Raw genomic sequence first — 22,810 nt, 5'->3', positions numbered from 1 at the left:
GTGGTCTGGTACCGTTACTGGAGCCTGCATATAGTCCTTATGTGGACTTGAAATGCATTGTCTACTTGCCGGGCGGTTTGTCCAGCTTGCAATCGTCCAAGGGCTTGGTGTCGCTGATTTCTTGTCAATCTTGGCATGTGGTAGCAATTCAATAACGAATGTATGTTATCCGATCTGGGTGGATTTTTATAGGGCAAGAAATGGGGGAACGCATGTGCATTTCAATTTGCACGTAACTCACGTGCATCGGGTTACCATGGCCGTTGTCATGATGCGTTTGGGCGATCGGTTTTATTGTCATCTGCGCTTTTTTTCCATCAAATTTCATTTTTCCGGACAAGGTAATGTGAAATTTTAGAAACATTGACAAAAATTACCCAAATATTTAAATAACAACTTTTATTGCAATGTTACATGGGGTGATGTTTCTTTTATGGTTCAGTATATTATGGATGATTTATCTTCAAAATTTATCTCACTGATAACAAAACAATAATTAATATGTAAAGTCTTTGATAGGTATTTAGAAGTTGGGAGAACATGAATACATGACACTTTTTTATGGATAGCAACTTCTTTTATTCTTCGTACAACATATCAGAGCTACTTCTTGCTCCTTCATCAGGTGATTTCATTTGTCATTTCATAAGTAAAATTGTTATCAATGTTTGTTAGTCAACATCTGGGATTTAGCCATGTCCCCAGCACATCCTGAAACTGTTGCACAATCAGCCTTGTGTGCATCCTTCAGTCTATCACAAATGTCAGAGGCCTTCTCTTTGCTGTTCTCAAGTTTAGCAATCCTAGATCCGAACTGGATGGCTCGTTTTGGTAGTACAGCGGTGGAACGCAGTCCAAGCTGGAGAGCTAGTTGTCGGAGAAGTAGCTTCTCTCCCACACCACGGGGCAGGGACAGTTCAGCCTGTGGATGCAGAACATGATGGTGAGTGGAGGGGTAGGGGAGCACTGCGGGACAGGGACAGGTCAGCCTGGGGGTGCAGAACTTGACGGTAAGTGGGTTGATGGGGTCACACTGTGGGGCAGGGACAGGTCAGCCTGGGGGTGCAGATCATGACGGTGAGTGGATGAGTGAGTTTTGGGGTAATCACTGATTGTGATTGGGTGGGTGGGGTAACAGTGTGGAGCAGTGACAGGTCAGCCTGGGGGTGCAGAACTTGACGGTAAGTGGGTTGATGGGGTCACACTGCGGGACAGGGACAGGTCAGCCTGGGGGTGCAGAACATGACGGTGAGTGGGTGGGTGGGGTAACACTGTGGTCCAGGGACAGGTCAGCCTGGGGGTCAGTGAGTGTGTGAGTGTGTGGGTTAAAAGGGCAAGTAAAGTCAAAATAGCAACTTGCTAAACAAATTGCTAAATGTGAAATTGGACAAAAAAGACAATATAAATCTTATACAGGGCCCTTTCTTTTTGTCAATTATGTATTTTATCTTTTAAAGTAAACAAATTCTGCATGTGGGGATGTATATTGCTTAAACAAACATGATGGGGATCATCCCTTGGACAGCTGCTGGACTAGTAGACCTTATTTTAATGTGCTTACCTTCAAATACATTTGGGTTCCCAAGCACCGGTTATTTAATACATTGGAAGTCACAAGCACCTGTCATTTAATACATTGAAAGTCACAAGCACCTGTCATTTAATGTGCTTACCTTCAAATACATTTGGGTTCACAAGCATTTGTTATTTAATGTGCTTACCTTCAAATACATTTATGATCACAAGCACCTGTCATTTAATGTGCTTACCTTCAAATACATCGGAAGTCCAGCGAGGTAGGCCACCACATCTTCATCAAGAAAAGGAAAGCGAGATTCTCTCCCATGATCGCCAATGATTCTGGATCAGTCAAAGATTATAGAGAAAACAGGACACAACGACACAACTGCACATCAAAGTACAAACACCACAGTGAAAACCTTATTATAAAAGTTAATTCCCGGGCTCATATCAAACTAAGTACTGTACAGGAATGTATAGAGAAATAACAACAGTCAGGAAGACAATTGCCACCCAGTCCAACTTTAAGTTAATTCTGGGCCCACTTGCACAAAGCGATGTTAGCACTAAGATGTTTGTAACTCCCATACTTTAACATAGGCTTACGATAGTCTTAGCGCTCAGATCGCCTTGTGCAAGAGGGCCCAGAGCTCATATCAAACTAAGTACTGTACAGGAATGTATAGAGAAATAACAACAGTCAGGGATACAACTGCCACCCAGTCCAACTTGAGTTCACCCAGTTTGCTGAGTGCGACGTAAAACAATAAACAAACATAAACTTCTGTCATGAAGCAAATAATTGAAACAGTTGTCTGCAACTTGTGGACAGTGATATTTCTACCTATAGGTTTGTGATTTTGGTAACTGGTATTAACATCCAACTGAGTAAGGTTATTGTGGTATATCATCACTACAGCAGACAAAAGACATAAGGCATCGCAGGCGGATCCCCCCCCCCCCTCCTTTTGAAACCAAATGTAGTATGTTGTAGGCAGCAAAATTATATGAGCGCGGATTTTCATCCGCCGTATCCGCCCTTGGGCATCTTACTCCTCTTTGGCCCTGTTACAGCTCAGTAAGTGAGTGAGTATGGTTTTATGCCACTTTTAGCAATATTAAGGTAATATCACAGCGGGGGACATCACAAATGAGGGTCCTGATGTGTTTAAATGCTTAACGTAAAAAACACTTCAAACACTATCGTAAACGTAAAATTCATCTTTTTTTTTATCGTAAATGGTTATCGTAAAATACCAAAAAATAACTGCTTAACGTAATTAAATCAATTTCTGCTTATCGTAAAATGATTAAAATGGTCTTTAAGAACCAAATGCTTCGCCACAGAAAGCACGCTGCGCAACTGACGCAGGGGACCAGTCTAGAATGTTTAGCAATATGAGATTTTAACCGGTATTAAAAATATGAACTGTCAGGATGAAACGAAAGCAGAATTAAAAGTCCCATGTCCTGCCATGGCTGATTTAGGAATTTTTCGTGACAATTTAATTGAAAAAGAAGAAATATTACTGCTCAATGAAAAAGTACCCTAAATTTACTGCTTACTGCTTATGGGACCCACCCATCAGGACCCTCACAAATGGGCTTCAGTTACAGCATAGTAATAATGGAGAGCTGTTGGTGCAATCGTCTGTTGCACACTTCATATACTGCTCAGTACGTTCACAAACCTGAGAGACCCGTGAAGATCCAGGGTAGAGTAGGACTTCAGCAACCCATGCTTGCCGTAAAAGGCGACTAACGGGATCGGGTTGTGAAGCTCGCTGACTTGGTTGATGGGGATCAATGCTCATGATGTCAATCACTTGATTGTCTGCCCAGACTCGAATATTTACAGACCGCCGTCATATAGCTGGAATAATGCTGAGTGCGGCGTTAAACAACAAACAAACAAACCACAAACCTGAGAGAATGTCATACCCTAGATACCAACATAAGAGCTGTATTACAGATGACAGTAGGTCACGCGTGGACCAGACAAACCAGTGGTCGAGGGTGTGAGCAACAGTTTGTCTGGTTGCAGCCACGGGGACAGTCAAATGTTTCACAGTTTTCTGGGGCTTGATGCTGATCCCACACTGGAGCAGCACAAGTCACTGCCAGCTCACCTGTCATCCCTGCCCAGGTTGCGAGCGGAGATTCTCTTCATTTCCATGTCCACCTCATTGATGATGCCTTGCCAGCCGTGATCCCTGAAACAGTGAATGCATGTTTTGAGAAGGAACACCAGTGTTTCATAAGAGCGTTGACCCATGCTACACCATGAGTGAGTGAGTGAGTGGGCAGGTGAGTGAGTGAGTGAGTTGAGAGAGCGAGTATGAGTGGGCAGGTGAGTGAGTGTTTCATAAGAGTGTTTACCCATGCTGCACCATGAGTGAGTGAGTGAGTGAGTGAGTGAGTGAGTGAGTGAGTGGGCAGGTGAGTGAGTGAGTGAGTTGGGAGAGCGAGTATGCTTGGGCAGGTGAGTGAGTCAGTGATTGAGTGGGCAGGTGAGTGTGTGAGTTGGGAGAGCGAGTATTACTGGGCAGGTGAGTGAGTGAGTGAGTGAGTTGAGAGAGCGAGTATGAGTGGGCAGGTGAGTCAGTCAGTCAGTAAGTCAGTCAGTCAGTCAGTCAGTCAGCAAGTGAGTGAGGCACTGTGGAACGTACCTGAAGCGGACTCTGTGCCTGGAGTATCCCGCCAGCTGTTCATCAGCTCCCATACCACACAGGACGACCTGCAACACACATGACACAATGTCTAACACAGGACAACCTGCAACACACATGGCACAATGTCTAACACAGGACGACCTGCAACACACATGACACAATGTCTAACACAGGACGACCTGCAACACACATGACACAATGTCTAACACAGGACGACCTGCAACACACATGACACAATGTCTAACACAGGACGACCTGCAACAAACATGACACAAAGTTTACCGCAGGACGACCTGCAACACACATGACACAAAGTTTACCGCAGGACGACCTGCAACAAACATGACACAAAGTTTACCGCAGGACGACCTGCAACACACATGACACAATGTTTACCGCAGGACGACCTGCAACACACATGACACAATGTTTAACACAGGACAACCTGCAACACACATGGCACAATGTTTAACACAGGACAACCTGCAACACACATGGCACAATATTTAACACAGGACAACCTGCAACACACATGGCACAATATTTAACACAGGACAACCTGCAACACACATGGCACAATATTTAACACAGTACAACCTGCAACACACATGGCACAATGTTTAACACAGGACGACCTGTAACACATATGACACAATGTCTAATACAGGACGACCTGCAACACACATGACACAATGTCTAACACAGGACGACCTGCAACACACATGACACAATGTCTAACACAGGACGACCTGCAACACACATGGCACAATGTTTAACACAGGACGACCTGCAACACACATGGCACAATGTTTAACACAGGACGACCTGCAACACACATGGCACAATGTTTCACAAAGTACGACCTGCAACACACATGGCACAATGTTTCACAAAGTACGACCTGCAACACACATGGCACAATGTTTCACAAAGTACGACCTGCAACACACATGGCACAATGTTTCACAAAGTACGACCTGCAACACACATGGCACAATGTTAACAAAGTACGACCTGCAACACACATGGCACAATGTTAACAAAGTACGACCTGCAACACACATGGCACAATGTTTCACAAAGTACGACCTGCAACACACATGGCACAATGTTAACAAAGTACGACCTGCAACACACATGGCACAATGTTAACAAAGTACGACCTGCAACACACATGGCACAATGTTTCACAAAGTACGACCTGCAACACACATGGCACAATGTTTCACAAAGTACGACCTGCAACACACATGGCACAATGTTTCACAAAGTACGACCTGCAACACACATGGCACAATGTTTCAGAAAGTACGACCTGCAACACACATGGCACAATGTTTCACAAAGTACGACCTGCAACACACATGGCACAATGTTTCACAAAGTACGACCTGCAACACACATGGCACAATGTTTCACAAAGTACGACCTGCAACACACATGGCACAATGTTTCACAAAGTACGACCTGCAACACACATGGCACAATGTTAACAAAGTACGACCTGCAACACACATGGCACAATGTTTCACAAAGTACGACCTGCAACACACATGGCACAATGTTTCACAAAGTACGACCTGCAACACACATGGCACAATGTTTCACAAAGTACGACCTGCAACACACATGGCACAATGTTAACAAAGTACAACCTGCATTTAACAAGTGTGACACAATGTTTAACACAGGACAACCTGCAACACACATGGCACAATGTTTAACACAGGACAACCTGCAACACACATGGCACAATGTTTCACAAAGTACGACCTGCAACACACATGGCACAATGTTTAACAAAGTACGACCTGCAACACACATGGCACAATGTTTAACACAGGACAACCTGCAACACACATGGCACAATGTTTAACACAGGACAACCTGCAACACACATGGCACAATGTTTCACAAAGTACGACCTGCAACACACATGGCACAATGTTTCACAAAGTACGACCTGCAACACACATGGCACAATGTTTCACAAAGTACGACCTGCAACACACATGGCACAATGTTTCACAAAGTACGACCTGCAACACACATGGCACAATGTTAACAAAGTACGACCTGCAACACACATGGCACAATGTTAACAAAGTACGACCTGCAACACACATGGCACAATGTTAACAAAGTACGACCTGCAACACACATGGCACAATGTTTCACAAAGTACGACCTGCAACACACATGGCACAATGTTTCACAAAGTACGACCTGCAACACACATGGCACAATGTTAACAAAGTACGACCTGCAACACACATGGCACAATGTTAACAAAGTACGACCTGCAACACACATGGCACAATGTTAACAAAGTACGACCTGCAACACACATGGCACAATGTTTCACAAAGTACGACCTGCAACACACATGGCACAATGTTTCACAAAGTACGACCTGCAACACACATGGCACAATGTTAACAAAGTACAACCTGCATTTAACAAGTGTGACACAATGTTTAACACGGGACAACCTGCAACACACGTGACACAATATTTAACACAGGACAACCTGCAACATACGTGACACAATATTTAACACAGGACAACCTGCAACACACGTGACACAATGTTTAACAGAAGACAACCTGCAAGACACAGTTCAAGATAAAGGACATCTACACAGGGTTTTGTCAACTGAACTCAAGTGGGCAATTTGAATGAATGAGTGACTCTGGTTATACGCCACTTTTAGCAATATTACAGCAGGGGACACCAGAAATGGGCTTCACAAATTGCACCCATGTTGGGAATCGAACCCGAGCCTTCGGCAAGACAAGCCAACGCTTCAGCCACTAGGCTACCCCACCGCCACAATTTAAATGACATAGATACCATGAGCCATATCCATACAGACCACATTGTATTTCAGGCTAGACACTTAATGTGACAGTTAACTACATTTTATCCGAAAACTATCTATCGACTGTCAAGAATGCATTATTACGATTTTTACCTTGGCATCGGATCTGTACCCTTGGCCTTGTCCTGCTCCATTACCCAGAATGCCCTGTCCTCGAGCAGCAAACCACACAGCACAGCCGATGCTGTCATCCAGCACTGAGGTCAACGGGTACAGAAGGTGGCGGACATGTTGACTTCTAGAATGTCAACCAATAATATATATGGCTTTATTAAACCACAGTTTGTCAACAGTCTCAACAACATGCCCATTTTCATCGTAAATGTCTAGGACCTGCATCACCTTGGGCGTTCTTCCAACATTAAACTGACACATCACAACATACTTAATTACTGTTTGAACTGGCGTTAAGCCTATCTCAGTACCTCTTTGGTCCTTTATATTTACAAGATCAGATTTAGGATGGAAATGATAGTGTAAGCCGTCTGCTTGTTATTTCCATTGACAGCCAGGAGACATGACACTGCATCCGTTTTGTTCTCAGCATCTGTACTTATTAATTCAAACAGGCAACTGACAAGAACAATTTGATTACCTGAATTTCTGTAACTCTGTTTGGGTCACATTCACCTGTAGAAATAATCAACAATGTGAAGTACGGTCTATTCCTTAAAGTCATTTTATTCTCAATACTGAAAGTGAGTGAGACGCAATTGGGATACGCTGTCTTCTCCTTTTACGGCAAGCATGGTTGCTGAAGACCAATTCTGCCGCGGATCTTCACGGGTCTCATTCATGAGCTCGTTCGTGAGCTCGTTCATGAGCTTGTGAGCTTGTTGATTCATGAACTCGTTGGTTCATGAGCCCGTGAGTTGGGTTTACGCCGCTTTTAACAGTATTCCAGTCATATCACGACGTGTCAGCTTAATGTGGGAGGAAAGCCCGAAGAGATGCAGGTCTCAGATGTTTACCAAATATGTGAAACCCACGAGCACGGGTATGGTGCTGACAAACCTGGAAACATAATCGGGGCGAACCGGGATTCGAACCCACAATCATAGGTTTCTGGCATGCCCAAGGGACGCAACTCTGCACAGCGAACCCCCAAATACTGAAAGGCTACTGACCCATAGTACATGTATTACAATGGATATGCAGACAGGCTGTACACAGCATTACTTCCTAATGTACATGGTAAGACACATATACAGTAAACTATGTTTATACTGAACAGGCTTAAAACAAACTGACTGATATACCAAACTTTCTTTTTTTAATCCCGGCCATTTGCTGTATACATGCTGTATATCTGCTCATAACAAACTTCAGTTATTATGAATTAAAATTAGTGGTCCCTTTGACGTCATTTTAACTGTAGTTTACTGTACACTGATAAGTTGCAAACAGCATCTGTATTGTATCAAAGAAAAATTTTTACAATTTACAAAGCAGTACATTTTGGGTTTGTTTTTCTCAAGTTATTATATTTAGTACATTCTAATAAAATTTAATATTCATCCTATACTGAACTCAAATTACATTGAGTACACAATCTCCTATTTCTTGGTGTATTACTGTGCCTCCTTCATTCAATCATTAATCTGTGTGAACTACATCTGAGTAGTGATAATTATGTTTTAAACACTCTCAGGTTCACATCAATTAAATGGCTTTTATTCATGGTTTAAATAGTGACATTTACTAGATGAGCCAACAACAGAGGGTCCCTTGTTGGACATACATCTTGTCTGTTAAAGGTGAGGTGAGGTGAAATGGGGTTTAACGTCACGTACAAGATTATTGCACTTCTATTGCAATGTGCATGCACATGCGTCTGTGTGTGTGTGGCAGCTTGTCTAGTCTGGACTGATGCCGAGTTATAGTGCTAGCTCACTGAGATACCATGCCACAGTTTAACATGAATCTCCAACTCAGACGCTCTACCACCAGACCACGGAGACAGTCGTCTGTTAAAGAATACATGCAACATATGTACAGATTGCGCAACCTGAGACATATCTTGATTTGCCATCAGATGATAATTTGATAGTAAATATGTTCATGAATCTCAGAGCTTAATTATGTTAATCTTAAATACTTTCCCTTCTAGGTCAGTAAGATTTTGTTTGTGATTTACCACCACATTCAGCAATATTCCAGCTGTATGATGGTGGCCTGTAGATAATTCAATCTGGACCAGACAAACCAGTGATTGATGGTATGAGCAACGATCCACACTGTTGGTATACAATGACACGCAATCAACCAAGTCACAGAGCCTGACCACCTGGTCTATTAAGTCGACTCTCACAACCTTCATTAGGTGCTAGGGACATTTTCTAACCCAGGTGAGAATTCTAACAGACCTGTTGGCCAGGAGAATACTGTCTCAAGCTTTGGGCTGCATTTGTGTTGATGTTGGTCATTTATATACCACTCACAAAGGGTATGGACAAGCCAGTTCTTTCACATTACTATAGTTAATCTGTCATGACAGATTAACCATGATCTGATGGATTAACCATGACATGACCGATAGTCCAAGACATGACACATTAACAATCCCATGACAGATTATCCATGACATGACAGATTAACCATGACATGACCGATAGTCCATGACATGACAGATTAAAAATCCCATGACAGATTATCCATGACATGACAGATAAACTATGACATGACCGATAATCAATGACATAACAGATTAACAATCCAATGACAGATTATCCATGACATGACAGATTAACCATGACATGACCGATAGTCCATGACATGACAGATTAAAAATCCCATGACCGATTATCCATGACATGACAGATTATCCATGACATGACCGATTAACAATCCCATGACAGATTATCCATGACATGACAGATTATCAAGTCGGGAGGGGGCATACGCAAATTTGATGCATCAGTGACAAAAAAAAGATGTCAGATGCAATTCCCTATTTTGACTTGTACCATATGTTCCCTTGTTTGTTCAAATGGACAATTGACTTGCCTTTGCATGTGTTTGTGATGGGTGCCACTGATGGGGCAGGATATGCACACCTTTTTGTGAACATCTGGCATCATAATAATAATTCACATGGTCAGTTATACTTCAACCCAACAATCATGTTTGACAATATAAAGCAGTATCTACAAACATAAAGTCCTCTGACCTCTACAAAGTTCCACTTCCTGTTTGGGTTGAGTTCTGAGAGAGCAACATATCCTGTGAGTCGATCTGGGACATTGAACTTATCTGGAGGAACATCAGGCACCGCTCCACACCTGAAACATACAGATACACTGAAGACACCTGTCTACCTTTACCTGGTCTGTAAATAATCGAGTCTGGACCAGACAATCCAGTGACTGACATCATGAGCATCAACCCACGCATTTGGGATACGATGACATGCATCAACCAAGTCAGCAAGCCTGACCACCGGATCCTGTTATATTACAGCAAGCATGGGTTGCTGAAGACCTCTTCTACCCCAGATCTTCAAGGGTCAAAACATTGAAATTCATTGTTCTGTCACATGGTAGGTATTAACAAATGAAATTCACAGATTTTAAATAGCAGTATAACAATTCCTTGTGTCGGGGGTATCACACACAAGACAAACTCACTTCTGTTTACCCTTCTTGCCGGCCGGTGGCTGCTTCGGGAGCTGCTCAAATGCTACATTTATGAGGTCAATACATTCATCTGGAGGCAGACATCTGAAACCAGACAAAAATCAAGAAAATTACAGATTCAAATGTTTGGAAAATTAACAGGATCTCAATCACATTAAGTGGTGAGGCGGTGAGGTGAAATAGGGTTTAACGTTGTGTCCAAGATAAAGGCACTTATTTTGCGACATGCGTGTGTGTGCATGTGTGTGCGTGTGCGTGTGCGTGGGCATGGGGCTGCTTGTACTAGTCTGGACTGATGCCAATTTATAGAGCTAGCACAATGAGATACCATGCCGCAGTTTAACATGAATACCCCATTCAGACACAGCACCCTGACTCCGAGCCAACCAGTCCTTGTTTTAGCCCCTTAATACCGAGCGCCAGAAAGGGTAACAACAAATCCCATCTTTTAACGTCTTGGTATGACGCGGCCAGGGATCGAACCTCAGACCTTCCGCTTTCCGGGAGGATGCTCTACCACTAGACCATGGAGGCAGTCCACATTAAGTCTAGAATGTGTATGGTGTGGTTTAAATGAAGTTCAAACAGACATAGCATAGACATGAACAATATCAATAGGATGAGATGAGAATTATTTGAGTAATATCATTCGTATTTATTCAGGATCACAGAGTTTCAGAGCAGTGGAGGACCTGGACACAGATTTGTATATCTCACCTGTCTGCCAGAGCGGCTAGCACGGTGGAATCAACTCCACCCGAAAACAAAATGGCCACTTTGGCTTTTCCACTAGAAGTGTTTGCCTCTTCATCCAGACCCTGTCCATCACCCTTTCCTTCTCGCATCTCACTCAGTTTCATCCTCTCGACGCCCTCCGCAATGGCGGAGCTACTTCCATCTAATATATCTGTGACACATCTTGATCTGGGTAGATTATACACTCGCTTTTGAACAGATTTGAGTAACACTTCCATTAACTGTTCAACAGCTCTTTTCATGATCTCACTGTTGTCAAGGATATGCCCAATGTAGTCCTGGTAACACTGTTCACCATTCTCAAGGGGAGTTAACTCATGCCCAGGGGGAGGTAACTCCTTATTAATTGCTGGCATCCATGAATGAAGATGGAATTCAGAATCCAATTTTATATCAAAATATGTAGAAGTGGGGTACAGTTTTTGGGTAAAATTATCAGCCAAAACTGGCTCCATAGTTCCAGGCCATGTCCCTTGTTTCCATGGAAACACAGTCAACACAGGGACGTAACTTGCATTGGCTCCATCTGAACCAGTCTGTGATACACCCAGGTCTAGACAGTACACACCTAATGATGGCAGTTCCTGGTAATGCTGTATAGATATAAAGTCTTGTTAAAGCAGACACTTACAAATACAAACATGAGGGAGTTAGGGAGTTTAGATTTATGCTGCCTAGAACAGTTATTTCACTTATATAAAGGCATGTCAGCTTGAGGTTGGAGGAAAACTCAAGCAGGCCTCAAAGTTTAAATTTTTACCTACAAGTATTTTTTTCCAGGTAGCCAGTGGTAAAATCAAGAAGCGAAGCCAATAGTGTAGGTAGCCAAAAGCATTTGAAATGATCTTTTATCAAATAACTATTACATGTACAAGTCATAGCACTAGTCTTTCGAATTGTATATTAGTGGAACTGTACTTGAGTTTTGTTACTTGTGACTCAAACAATAATGCAATTTATGTTACTAGATTAAATAGGTATATCCTTGCTTATACAATGAGCAACTGAAATAAAATACTAATTACATTAATATTTATGTATTTCAGTTTACTGTTGACTATAGGAGGACTTATTTGCGAGTATAATTAGCAGCAGACATATTTATTTTTGTGTCTACATATGTGTAGCAATAAAATTTAGTCGCTACAAGATATTTTTCAAGGTAGTCATTCGGCTACCTCTGTGGTTTAGACTGCAGACAAATTGAAATTTAGGTGGCACTGACGACCGTTTTAGTCACAACTTTGAGGCCTTCAAAATGATGCAAGTCCTACACATTTGGCAAGCTGACAGTCAGTCAGTCAGTCAGTCAGTCAGTCAGTCAATCAATCAATCAATCAAAAGGCCATAGGCCCATATACAAATAACAGTGGACAAGTATGATAGAGGCAATATACATTTAAACATTGTTTAACAAATACTTTCTTCTTTGATACGCAAGACAAATAAACAGGCATAGTTGGTCTGTATCATTTGTGGCAATTACCTTTATAAATGTATGCATATTTACATTAGTTATACATGTTTGGTAGATATTTACTTCTAATAGCATCAAAAGTAGCACATACAAGTAGAAAGTGAAATTCGTCCTCTATTCCTCGATCACACAAAAAGGACAGTTTCTCAAGCACATATCAATTTTTTGACACCTACCTTCAGAATTTCTCAACCGTAATAGTCCCCCTCTAAACTTCACTAAAATATTTCGAAGCTTTAATTCGCTAATTGCATAAAAATACTTTTCAGGTTCTAACAAACTTTTATATTCTCTATAAAGGTTATATACTTTTATAATAGTAGATATCCAATTTTGATGAAACATTTACAGCACAATCCTTCAACATATTTATTAAAAATTGTGACAGCCAAACAAAACCAAAACCATGAGAAAATAGAAGATATCTAATATTTGAAGCCCAATTTTTAGACCCTATATTATCCAACTAAAGTAACGTAATGTACGCTTTTGGGGAGAGGTGGTCTTCATGCATTGATAATATTTTACACCAGTATCCCACACTACGAACAAGTGAGTTGATATACATTGGATATCGGCCACATTCACCCTATTTGGTGAAACACACACACACAGGTATGGAGCTGACAAACCCAGGAACTAGGGCTGGGAGGAGTCCAAATTTACTACCCGGGTACCCACTGTAGGCCTCAAGAGATAGGTACAAAATTTCCGATTGGGAATTCTTTTACCATAGCCCTGGCAAAATGTATTTCGACACATGTATTAAGTTGACTTAAGTTATATCTTTATTCATCCATGAGGAAAGTCTGAAGGAATGGGCGCATAATTTTTGTCATTAAACAATATATCGCATGACTAACCACGGGTCCAGGTAGTCCTGTTGGTACTGGGGTCCTACTCAGTACCCACCCGACTCGGGTATCCGAGTTGCCCATCCCAGCCCTACTAGGAACATTATTATGGCATAGTCATTGGTTTCGGGCATGCACCTCTGCACAGTGTGCGCACTGTGGCACCTTATAAGACTGGGCACCAGTGCCCAAAATATTAACATAATCATAACTGACATTTGCACATGTATGTAGTGCACATCGTACAACTGCACCACTGCACCAACAATCATAAACGATAATGTATAATAAAAATCAGTGATGTGAGCAAGTAAATGACATATAACGCTGTAGTCAGCAATATTACAGCTATAGAACGACAGCCTGTCAATAATCAGGTCTGGTTCAGACAAACAAGTGACTGGAAGCATGACCAACACTGAGGGTTTTATGTGATGCACCAATGTGCATCCAGTATGCACCAATGTTGAGAATGGATGCAGAAAAAGAACATACTGCATCCCAAAGGATGCACAATAATAACCACTGTACCGACAGCGCATCAAGAGCAGTTATGGTGTCTGTTATTTCACGCATCCATCATGACCACCGTCCATTTGATCATTGATTCATTCCATGCAGTAAAGTAATTATCAAAATGTACAGAACACTTCACCATTTTATTACCGTATCGACATAATAAGTGCCCCGCTCTAATAAGCGCCCACGGCGATATTTGTTAATATATTGGCTCATGAACAATCCCAATTAGCACCCCTTCTGATTGATCAGTGTACACAAAACTTATTTATTCGTGTATAATACGCACTCGTGTGTTATATGCACCCTTAATTATGGGCAATTAAATTCTGAAAAAAATATATCTGTCGTATACAAACATTTTCAGGCTGTAAGCATAAACCACGAAATTTATCTTTCAACTCTGTTTTCTTTTTTTTCACCAAAATACAATTCTAATAAGAGCCCCCTATTTCTAATTTTGAGAGCGCCCTGGGCGCTTATTACGTCAAATACGGTACTTCACAGGACCCTCAAATTGCCTGCACGGACCCTTAACATTCATCATTGGGGGCCCCCTAGACCCCCTGATCACATGACCACCTGATTTGTTATGGTTGCCTCCATGACAAGTCTAGGTTACCGGGCACAATTCTACACCAGAGACCCCATGGGACTATTATTACCGGTAACCATGGTAACACATAAAAGTGAAACAGATCATACTAAGATTTCCTTATTATTTGCAGAATTTCAAAAAAGTGCATGTAGTTTCTTTTAATTCTTACAACGACCTAAAAACTATAATAAAACAAATCATATGAAACATACCTATTCCATATTTCATTTATACTTGAGAACATAAACAAGATAATCAATACGAGCATATCTATTGGCAAGCATGACAAGAGAGTGCTTGGTATCATGTTCGATGTGGAATTATCACTTACATGAGGCTGAATTTGCACAGACGACAGAACAAACACGTCAGTGTCACTGTCAGGGAGATGCCACAACAGACTCCGACGCCCAAACACATCACGGCCAAACCACAGCTTGCTCTCAGAGGCCTTGATATAATATAGACATAGATCTTTTACTCACAACAAGATTGAGGCAATAAAGATCTTTCACACAAAACAAGATTGAGGCAAAAATGATCTTTCAAAACCAAAGCTGAGGCAATAAAGATCTTTCACACACAACAAGATTGAGGCAACAAAGATCTCTCAAAACCAAAGCTGAGGCAATAAAGATCTTTCACACACAACAAGATTGAGGCAAAAAAGATCTTTCACACACAACAAGATTGAGGGAATAAAGATCTTTCATACACAACAAGATTGAGGCAAAAAAGATCTTTCACACACAACAAGATTGAGGGAATAAAGATCTTTCACACACAACAAGATTGAGGCAAAATAGAACTTTCACACTAGATTGAGGCAATAAAGATCATTCATATACAACAAGATTGAGGCAATATAGATCCTGCACACACAATAAGATTGAGGCAATATAGATCCTTCACACACAACACAATACAGTCCAAGATGACCGCTGACATGTCACTGAGGTTATTCACAAGACGAGTTTAAAGACTTTCCTTAAGACTCATTATGATTTTAAGAAACATTTACGTTTCTATTCTCAAAAATGTACAGAATTTTAAACAAACTTCCAATTAAGGAATCTGCACTGGCATTGGCTGCAGACTTGGAGCCGAATATCAGCATCTCGGCATATCAAGATTAACCCCTGAAACTGTAACTCAGTGAGCAGGTCTAGATTAACCCCTGAAATTGTAACTCAGTGAGCACGTCTAGATTAACCCCTGACACTGTAACTCAGTGAGCAGGTCTAGATTAACCCCTGACACTGTAACTTAGTGAGCAGGTCTAGATTAACCCCTGACACTGTAACTCAGTGAGCAGGTCTAGATTAACCCTGAAACTGTAACTCAGTGAGTCCTACCTGCCAGAATATGAAGGACCAGGGTCCCTGGAGGCCAGCCATCAGTGTCAGGATGTCCTGGGTGTCGGCAGTCTGGGTCAGGTGATCAAACAAAGCCTGGGTGTCATTCTCCTCCTTCCCCATCTGAGTGAGTGAGTGAGTGAATGTGTTAACATATCTCCGCTATACAGGGCAACAAGAATACAGGGTTTGTGTTGCATTGCATTCACCCTTCATGACAGTACCCTTCATTTTGTTTTCAAGTAAGTCCAGTCCTTGTTTTAGCCCCTAAATACCAAGCACCAGACAGGGTAACAACAAGTACCATATTTTAACGTCTTTTGGCATGGCGCAGCCAGGGATCAAACCCTGGACCTTCCGCTCTTCGGGCAGACTCTCTACCACTAGGCCACAGAGGCGGTCTCAGGTGTAACGGATTTGGGTTCACAATTGTAGATAAGTCATGCTTCTTGCATATCTATATTTTTTACTATAAACACAAATTCATTGCTACACAGATTATCAAACCTATTGACAATAAAACTAATCGCATGCACTGGAACTCTCCCCTTATAACTTACAGCTATTTTCATAAGCATAATTAGTGAGTGAGTGAATATGGTTTTACGCCGCTTTTAGCAATATTCCAGCTATATGACAGTGGGGGACACCAGAAATGAGCTTCACACATTGTACCCATGTAGGGAATCGAACCCGGGTCTTCGGCGGGACTAGCGAACGCTTTAACCACTAGGTTACCAGACTGCCCCTTATAAGCAGACAATCACAAATTAGAAACTTAAAAAGCCTTGGGCTGATCGCTTTCAATTTTGATTGAACAAAAATTCAGCCACAAGGCTCTGTAGCTCACCCGATGAAGTTACAATTTTTTTACTTTTTAACCTTTTTTTGGCACAAATATCTATAGTGTGTTCAAGTAAAATTGGTGCAAAAGATTCTGGAAAAAGCAAAAAAGATATTTATGCAACATTGTGAAAGTCAACAAATAGTGATGCCTTGAATCAACTTGGATGTTCTCATGGTCATTCCATTCTAAAAACCTTTCAGCCTAGTGCTCAATGGTTCTTAAGAACAAGATCTTGAGGACTAAATAAAATCACATTGATTTAAAAAAGATGTCTTTGTGCATGTTGTGAGATGGAAACTGCATGCCAAATTTCAGCTTTATCAGTCATGCAGCATCAGAGGAGAATATATTTAAGATATTAAGGTTAAAGCGCAAAGTTCAATGTCGGGAAGGACAAAGACAATAACCGTAAAAAATATGCCTAAAAGCATACTATGTTATTATGAAAACACAATACTTGCTGCATTTCATAATACATGCAGAAATAACTGAGTTATAGACAAAAACAACATTTTCAAAATGGCCGCCTATGTTGCCATGTTTTCGATCAGATTGGAAAGATTCAGAGACATCTTAGCTGGGTTCATTCATAAAAAGTTTAAGCTGTAGGCCTTGTAATTTCAGAGGAAATGTAAAAAATGCAAAAATTAAGGTCGGACTCACAACCAGACGGAAGACGAACAACAGGCCACAGCATAACACCTTTCACTCAACATGCTTCGAATCCTTATTCTAAAGGTGACGGTCAAACAACTGCTGATAAGTGTACAGAGTTACATCCCTTCCCAATATCTTCCGAAGCTTGTTGAAAAAAACTTTTGATTGGCCGATTAAGAGCAATTCTATTTTGAGCGGTATTGAAGGCTACCCATAATTCAGTCCCAGCGTAAGGTGTGTAGGTAAAAGGGTTAGTAGGGCAACAATGCAGTCTACCTGGTGCATTCCAAGTACTGTCGTACTATAGCGTTGCACGTTTGAAAGTACTCACATGCACTCCCCCATGTCCCATCCAACACCGTTTTTTTTTCAATTTTAGGGAGCTGAAACGCCTTTCCAATCCAGCACCCCTATTTGGTCTTAGAAAGCTGTAACACCTTTCAAATCAAACACTCCTTTTCTGTCTTAGGGAGCAGAAACGCCCTTTCATCCAACACCCCTTTTCGGTCTTAGAAAGCTGTAACACTTTTCTAATCTAACACTCCTTTTCGGTCTCAGGGGGCAGAAACGCCTTTTCATCCAACACCCCTTTTTGGTCTCAGAGAGCTGAAACGCCTTTCCAATCCAAAACCCCTTTTCGGTCTGTAACACTTTTCTAATCAAACACTCTTTTTCGGTCTTAGGGAGCAGAAACGCCTTTTCATCCAACACCCCTTTTTGGTCTCAGAGAGCTGAAACGCCTTTCCAATCCAAAACCCCTTTTCGGTCTGTAACACTTTTCTAATCAAACACTCCTTTTCGGTCTTAGGGAGCAGAAAAGCCTTTTCATCCAACACCCCTTTTCGGTCTGAGAGAGCTGAAACGCCTTTCTAATCAAACACTCCTTTTCTGTCTTAGGGAGCAGACAAAACTTTTCATCCAATATCCCTTTTCGGTCCTAGAAAGCTGAAACACCTTTCTAATCCAACACTCCTTTTCTGTCTTAGTGACAGACACGCCTTTTGGTCCAACACCCTTTTCGGTCTCAGACAGCTGAAATGCCTCTCCAATCCAACACCCCTTTTCCATTATAGAAAGCTGAAATCCCTTTCTAATCCAACACTCCTTTTCGACCTCGAGGAGCAGACATGCCTTTCTGAACCAATATACCTTTTCAGTCTTAGAGAGCTGACATGCCTTTCCAATCCAATACACCTTTTCAATCCTTAGAAGCAGCCAGTGTACAGCTAGGGTAGCCATACATTTTACCTTTTCACATTGTTTCCAATAATCCAATCAGGGTAAACCTATTGGAGTAATCCTTATTTACTGTTTTAACATGTTTCGTCCCACCAGGACTCTTCAGTGCAGCTTGGATTCCAGGAGGGAAACTGCAGACATGTTTCAGTAATCTGTCTCTGTAGAGTGTCATTTTGGGCCGAATCACGTCAAGGAATTGCTTAATCAGTGGTGTTGCTTGACACTTACGTAGCCAGGCTGTTACTTTTTCCAGTTAAGGCATGTAGACTTTCTTCAGTGCATCCAGGAAGGTCAGGAAACTATTGGGTGCACCACAAAGATACTGCTTCCTGAAGATGTCAATCTCATTAAAATCAGATCCTAGTTCTCACTCTCGCTAAACAAAGATCTGAGGACATCCCATTGCGGGTCATGTCAGAACGACCTTTCATCCGACCAATCAGAGCGTTGCTTACCAGATCATGAAAGTGACAGTCGGAATGTGTTTTCTAATCATGCAACCTCAAAAACGTCAACACGGGGTATTCCGAACGACATTTATGACCCGTACAACTGGTTCCGTCAAAATTATCGTCTATCTCACTTCAGTGGGATAAACATTTGAACGGAGGAGGCGTTGAACATTATGTGGGAAGCACTGCTATACACTCTCAACCATATATTAGTCATTCTGGAATGTTCGTTTGTTCAGTTTTCAAAATTTTAATCGAGAACCGTGTCAACATATTTTTCAAGCGTAGTCTGAAATGGAAGTCACCAGGTTGAAACAAGTGCCATAAAGCTCAAGAAAACTGCTTTCTAATTGGCTGATGTCGACTTCTTGTTGGTCATTTCAGAGGTCGGTCAAAGTTAGTGAAAGGTCGTTCTGATGTGACCCATAAATGGGATGTCCTCAGATCTTTGTTTAGCGGCAGCAAGAACTCAGATCTGATTTTTATGAAATTGTGAAGATGTACTCTATAAAGTATGAGTCGGACAAAGCCTTCTGTGTTCCGGAGCTTGGAATGGCACAGTTCTCAACAGCACACCATGTGGACGCGATGGTATGTCTTTGGGACGATTCACATAACAGTTGACCAGGGTGTGAATGGAGCCAACTCTGGATTCGCGCCAGATCCCATGTCTCAGGGACATGTAGACCAGCAGCAGAGATGTTTCCACAACTGCAGCAGGGTGAGAGCCGAGGCCGAAAACCCGCTACCCTCTTGACTTTCTGGCCACAGTCTGACATTGCGAAAGTAGATAATCTCTTCCAAAGCTCAAACTCTTCTTACGAGTCCACTCGCCACTACCACAACACTGACAGGCCCCTGCGAAGTCACCTATCACACCGAGGGTAGTGAGCCAGTCGACAAGAGTCTTGACATCAATTGTGATACAAAATATGTCATTACAGACCATGGTGTCACTGGATTGGCTGCTCATGTTGATTGACAATGGCGGGTAATGCTTCATGAAAAGATAATGGGGGAGACTATCACATTATTAACAAACATGCGCAGTTCCTTTTCACTTTATTGCTCATGCATGTTAATGTTGTCCTGAGGACTCGTTAAACAAGCACTGATTACATGTGATGGAATTTGTGGTTCAGGGGTAGAGCAGTAGCTAACTAAGTAATTACATAAAACCGGTAAGCCAGCAAAGCACAGTCATTCACCTGTGGCCCCCTGTAAAAGTGCACCTGGTAAAGTGAACTACTCCCACTTTTAGTTGAAGCATAGACCTGTTTTTCATGACGATTCTAAATGTTACATAATGAAACCAGGTTAATTTGGATGGAACCATTCATAGTGAAATCATGAAAACATACAAGTAATGTCCCTTAAACTATTAATAACTAATTCCGAGGAAGGTGGTGTTTCCAGATTAACAGGGTCCAGATTAGTAAGGCATAACTGTGGTCGGTCACTTCGGCCATATACATGTACACATAAGGTGAGTGAGTGAGTGAGTGAGTTGGGTTTAACGCCGCTTTTAACAGTATTCCAGTTATATCGCGGCATGTCCTCTTAATGTGTGAGGAAAGCCCGAAAGGATGCAGGTCTCAGACGTTTACCACTTCTGTGAAACCCACAAGCATGGGTATGGTGCTGACAAACCTGGAAACATAATCAGGGCGAACCGGGATTCGAACCCACAATCATAGGTTTCTGGCGTGCCCAAGGGACGCAACTCTGCACAGTGAATCGCGGCACCTTAGACGACTTGGCCACCCATGCCCCCGTACACATAAGGACTTTTCTGAAGTTTCAAATGGTGATCGCAGCCACTAGCAGGGTAAACAAATGATGTACTAAACCTGATTAGCAAAGGTTACTGACTTCCATTCCTCCAAACACCTCTCCATTCCACAGCAGGGTATTGCCCTTGTCGTCCTTGACTGGTTGGGGCGTGGCACTTCCTCGCAGGTGAAGCACGAATCCACCAAATAGAAGAGACTGTTCACTGGAAATGCTGACAACATGGCTACCGCTGTAGTCAGGCCCACGATTCTGTATACAGGAATTTTCTGTGATGCATTTCTGTTGGGTAGAAATAAGGAATAAATATTAAACATTGCAGTTTTCTTCAGAGGTCATATACCTTGAAATACTACATGTAATACATGTTGTGTCTGCCCAGGCAACCCGCCGTGATATTGCTGGAATATTGCTAAAAGCGGCGTAAAACCATACTCACTCACTCACTCACTCCCCAGGCAAGCAACTTTGTTGGAAATATGCCTCTGTTTACCAAGGGTACCCGGTAGGATGAGAGGGTAATGTGACTGCATGTTAACCTGGGGCCTCCCAGGCAACTTGGTATACTCCCAGGGAGCTGATAATGAACATTGAGAATTGGAGTGCACACTGATCCATGTACTGGGGTAAACATGTAGCACTCTGAGTATGCATTAGCGTATGGATTTGGTGCATTGTAAATATTCACTTTATTATTATTGTTGTTGTTGTTGTTTGCACTTTATCATTGTTGTTGTTGTCATGCTTCAGCCCTGAATGAAGCAAGTCTAGATTTTCCACAGGTTCAGCCTATTCTCCATTGTGACTATGATTAATTATTAAGGCTTAACAAAGGTGGATCCACAGTGTGGTCCGGACCCCCCAACCCACTTTTGAGTGAGTGAATGAGTTTGATTTAACGTCGCTTTTAGCAATATTCCTGCAATATCACGGCGGGGGACACCAGAAATGGGCTTCACACATTGTACCCATGTCGGGAATCGAACCCGGGTCTTCGGCGTGACGAGCGAACGCTTTAACCACTAGGCTACCAGACATGCCAGACCGCCCCCCACTTTTGAATAAAAATGTTGTATGTTGCTGGCAATAAAAATATCTGAGACGGGATTTTGATATTTTGGACCCTCCCTTTTAAAAATGCTGGATCCTCCCTTGCTTATTCAGGCTTAATTGTAAACTGAAGGATTAATTATTTTGACTGAGCTGGTACAGGCTTTCAACAGCAGGGGATATTACTATTATTGCCTGGGTATCAGGCGTTTCTTCGTAATGATCTGGTCATACTTGGCATTAGGTCACTGTCAGACCGTAGTCTCCTTGAAACTGCAGTTCTACGAGTTTTGTACGAGACATGTGATCGATGCTGCGTAAGCAGCTGGTAAGATGTTTATTTATTAATTTACAACTTTGCGTCAATAACATAAATCAGAATTTCCATACTGACAATAATGTTATCAAAAATTTCAAATCTTACTAAAGTGGTTTCGTTCCCCTTTTGGAATACACAACATATTCCACACATGTTGCAAGACACAAATACAATAGAGTTCTTTCCC

General features: G+C 41.9%; 1 protein-coding gene across 1 annotated transcript; it reads right to left on the bottom strand.

Annotated features, from left to right (window-relative positions):
* Positions 1 to 554: 554 nt before the first annotated feature.
* On the bottom strand, positions 555 to 22,810 carry LOC139479254 (asparagine synthetase domain-containing protein 1-like). The gene is made up of 13 exons (XM_071262116.1): positions 22,729 to 22,810; positions 21,336 to 21,536; positions 16,269 to 16,391; positions 15,245 to 15,364; positions 11,427 to 12,058; positions 10,701 to 10,793; positions 10,244 to 10,355; positions 7,670 to 7,704; positions 7,168 to 7,312; positions 4,191 to 4,258; positions 3,651 to 3,734; positions 1,770 to 1,860; positions 555 to 922 (listed from the first exon to the last, which is right to left on the bottom strand). Exons 1-13 carry the CDS (start codon positions 22,774 to 22,776, stop codon positions 662 to 664), a joined length of 2,013 nt encoding a protein of 670 aa, XP_071118217.1. The 5' UTR covers positions 22,777 to 22,810; the 3' UTR covers positions 555 to 661.

This window comes from Haliotis cracherodii, unplaced genomic scaffold (assembly GCF_022045235.1).
Source record: "Haliotis cracherodii isolate W230 unplaced genomic scaffold, xgHalCrac1.p SCAF_4, whole genome shotgun sequence".
Lineage (NCBI taxonomy): Eukaryota > Metazoa > Mollusca > Gastropoda > Lepetellida > Haliotidae > Haliotis > Haliotis cracherodii.
The sequence above is the reverse complement of the archived record's forward strand: the minus strand, read 5'-3'. Positions and strand labels throughout refer to the sequence as shown.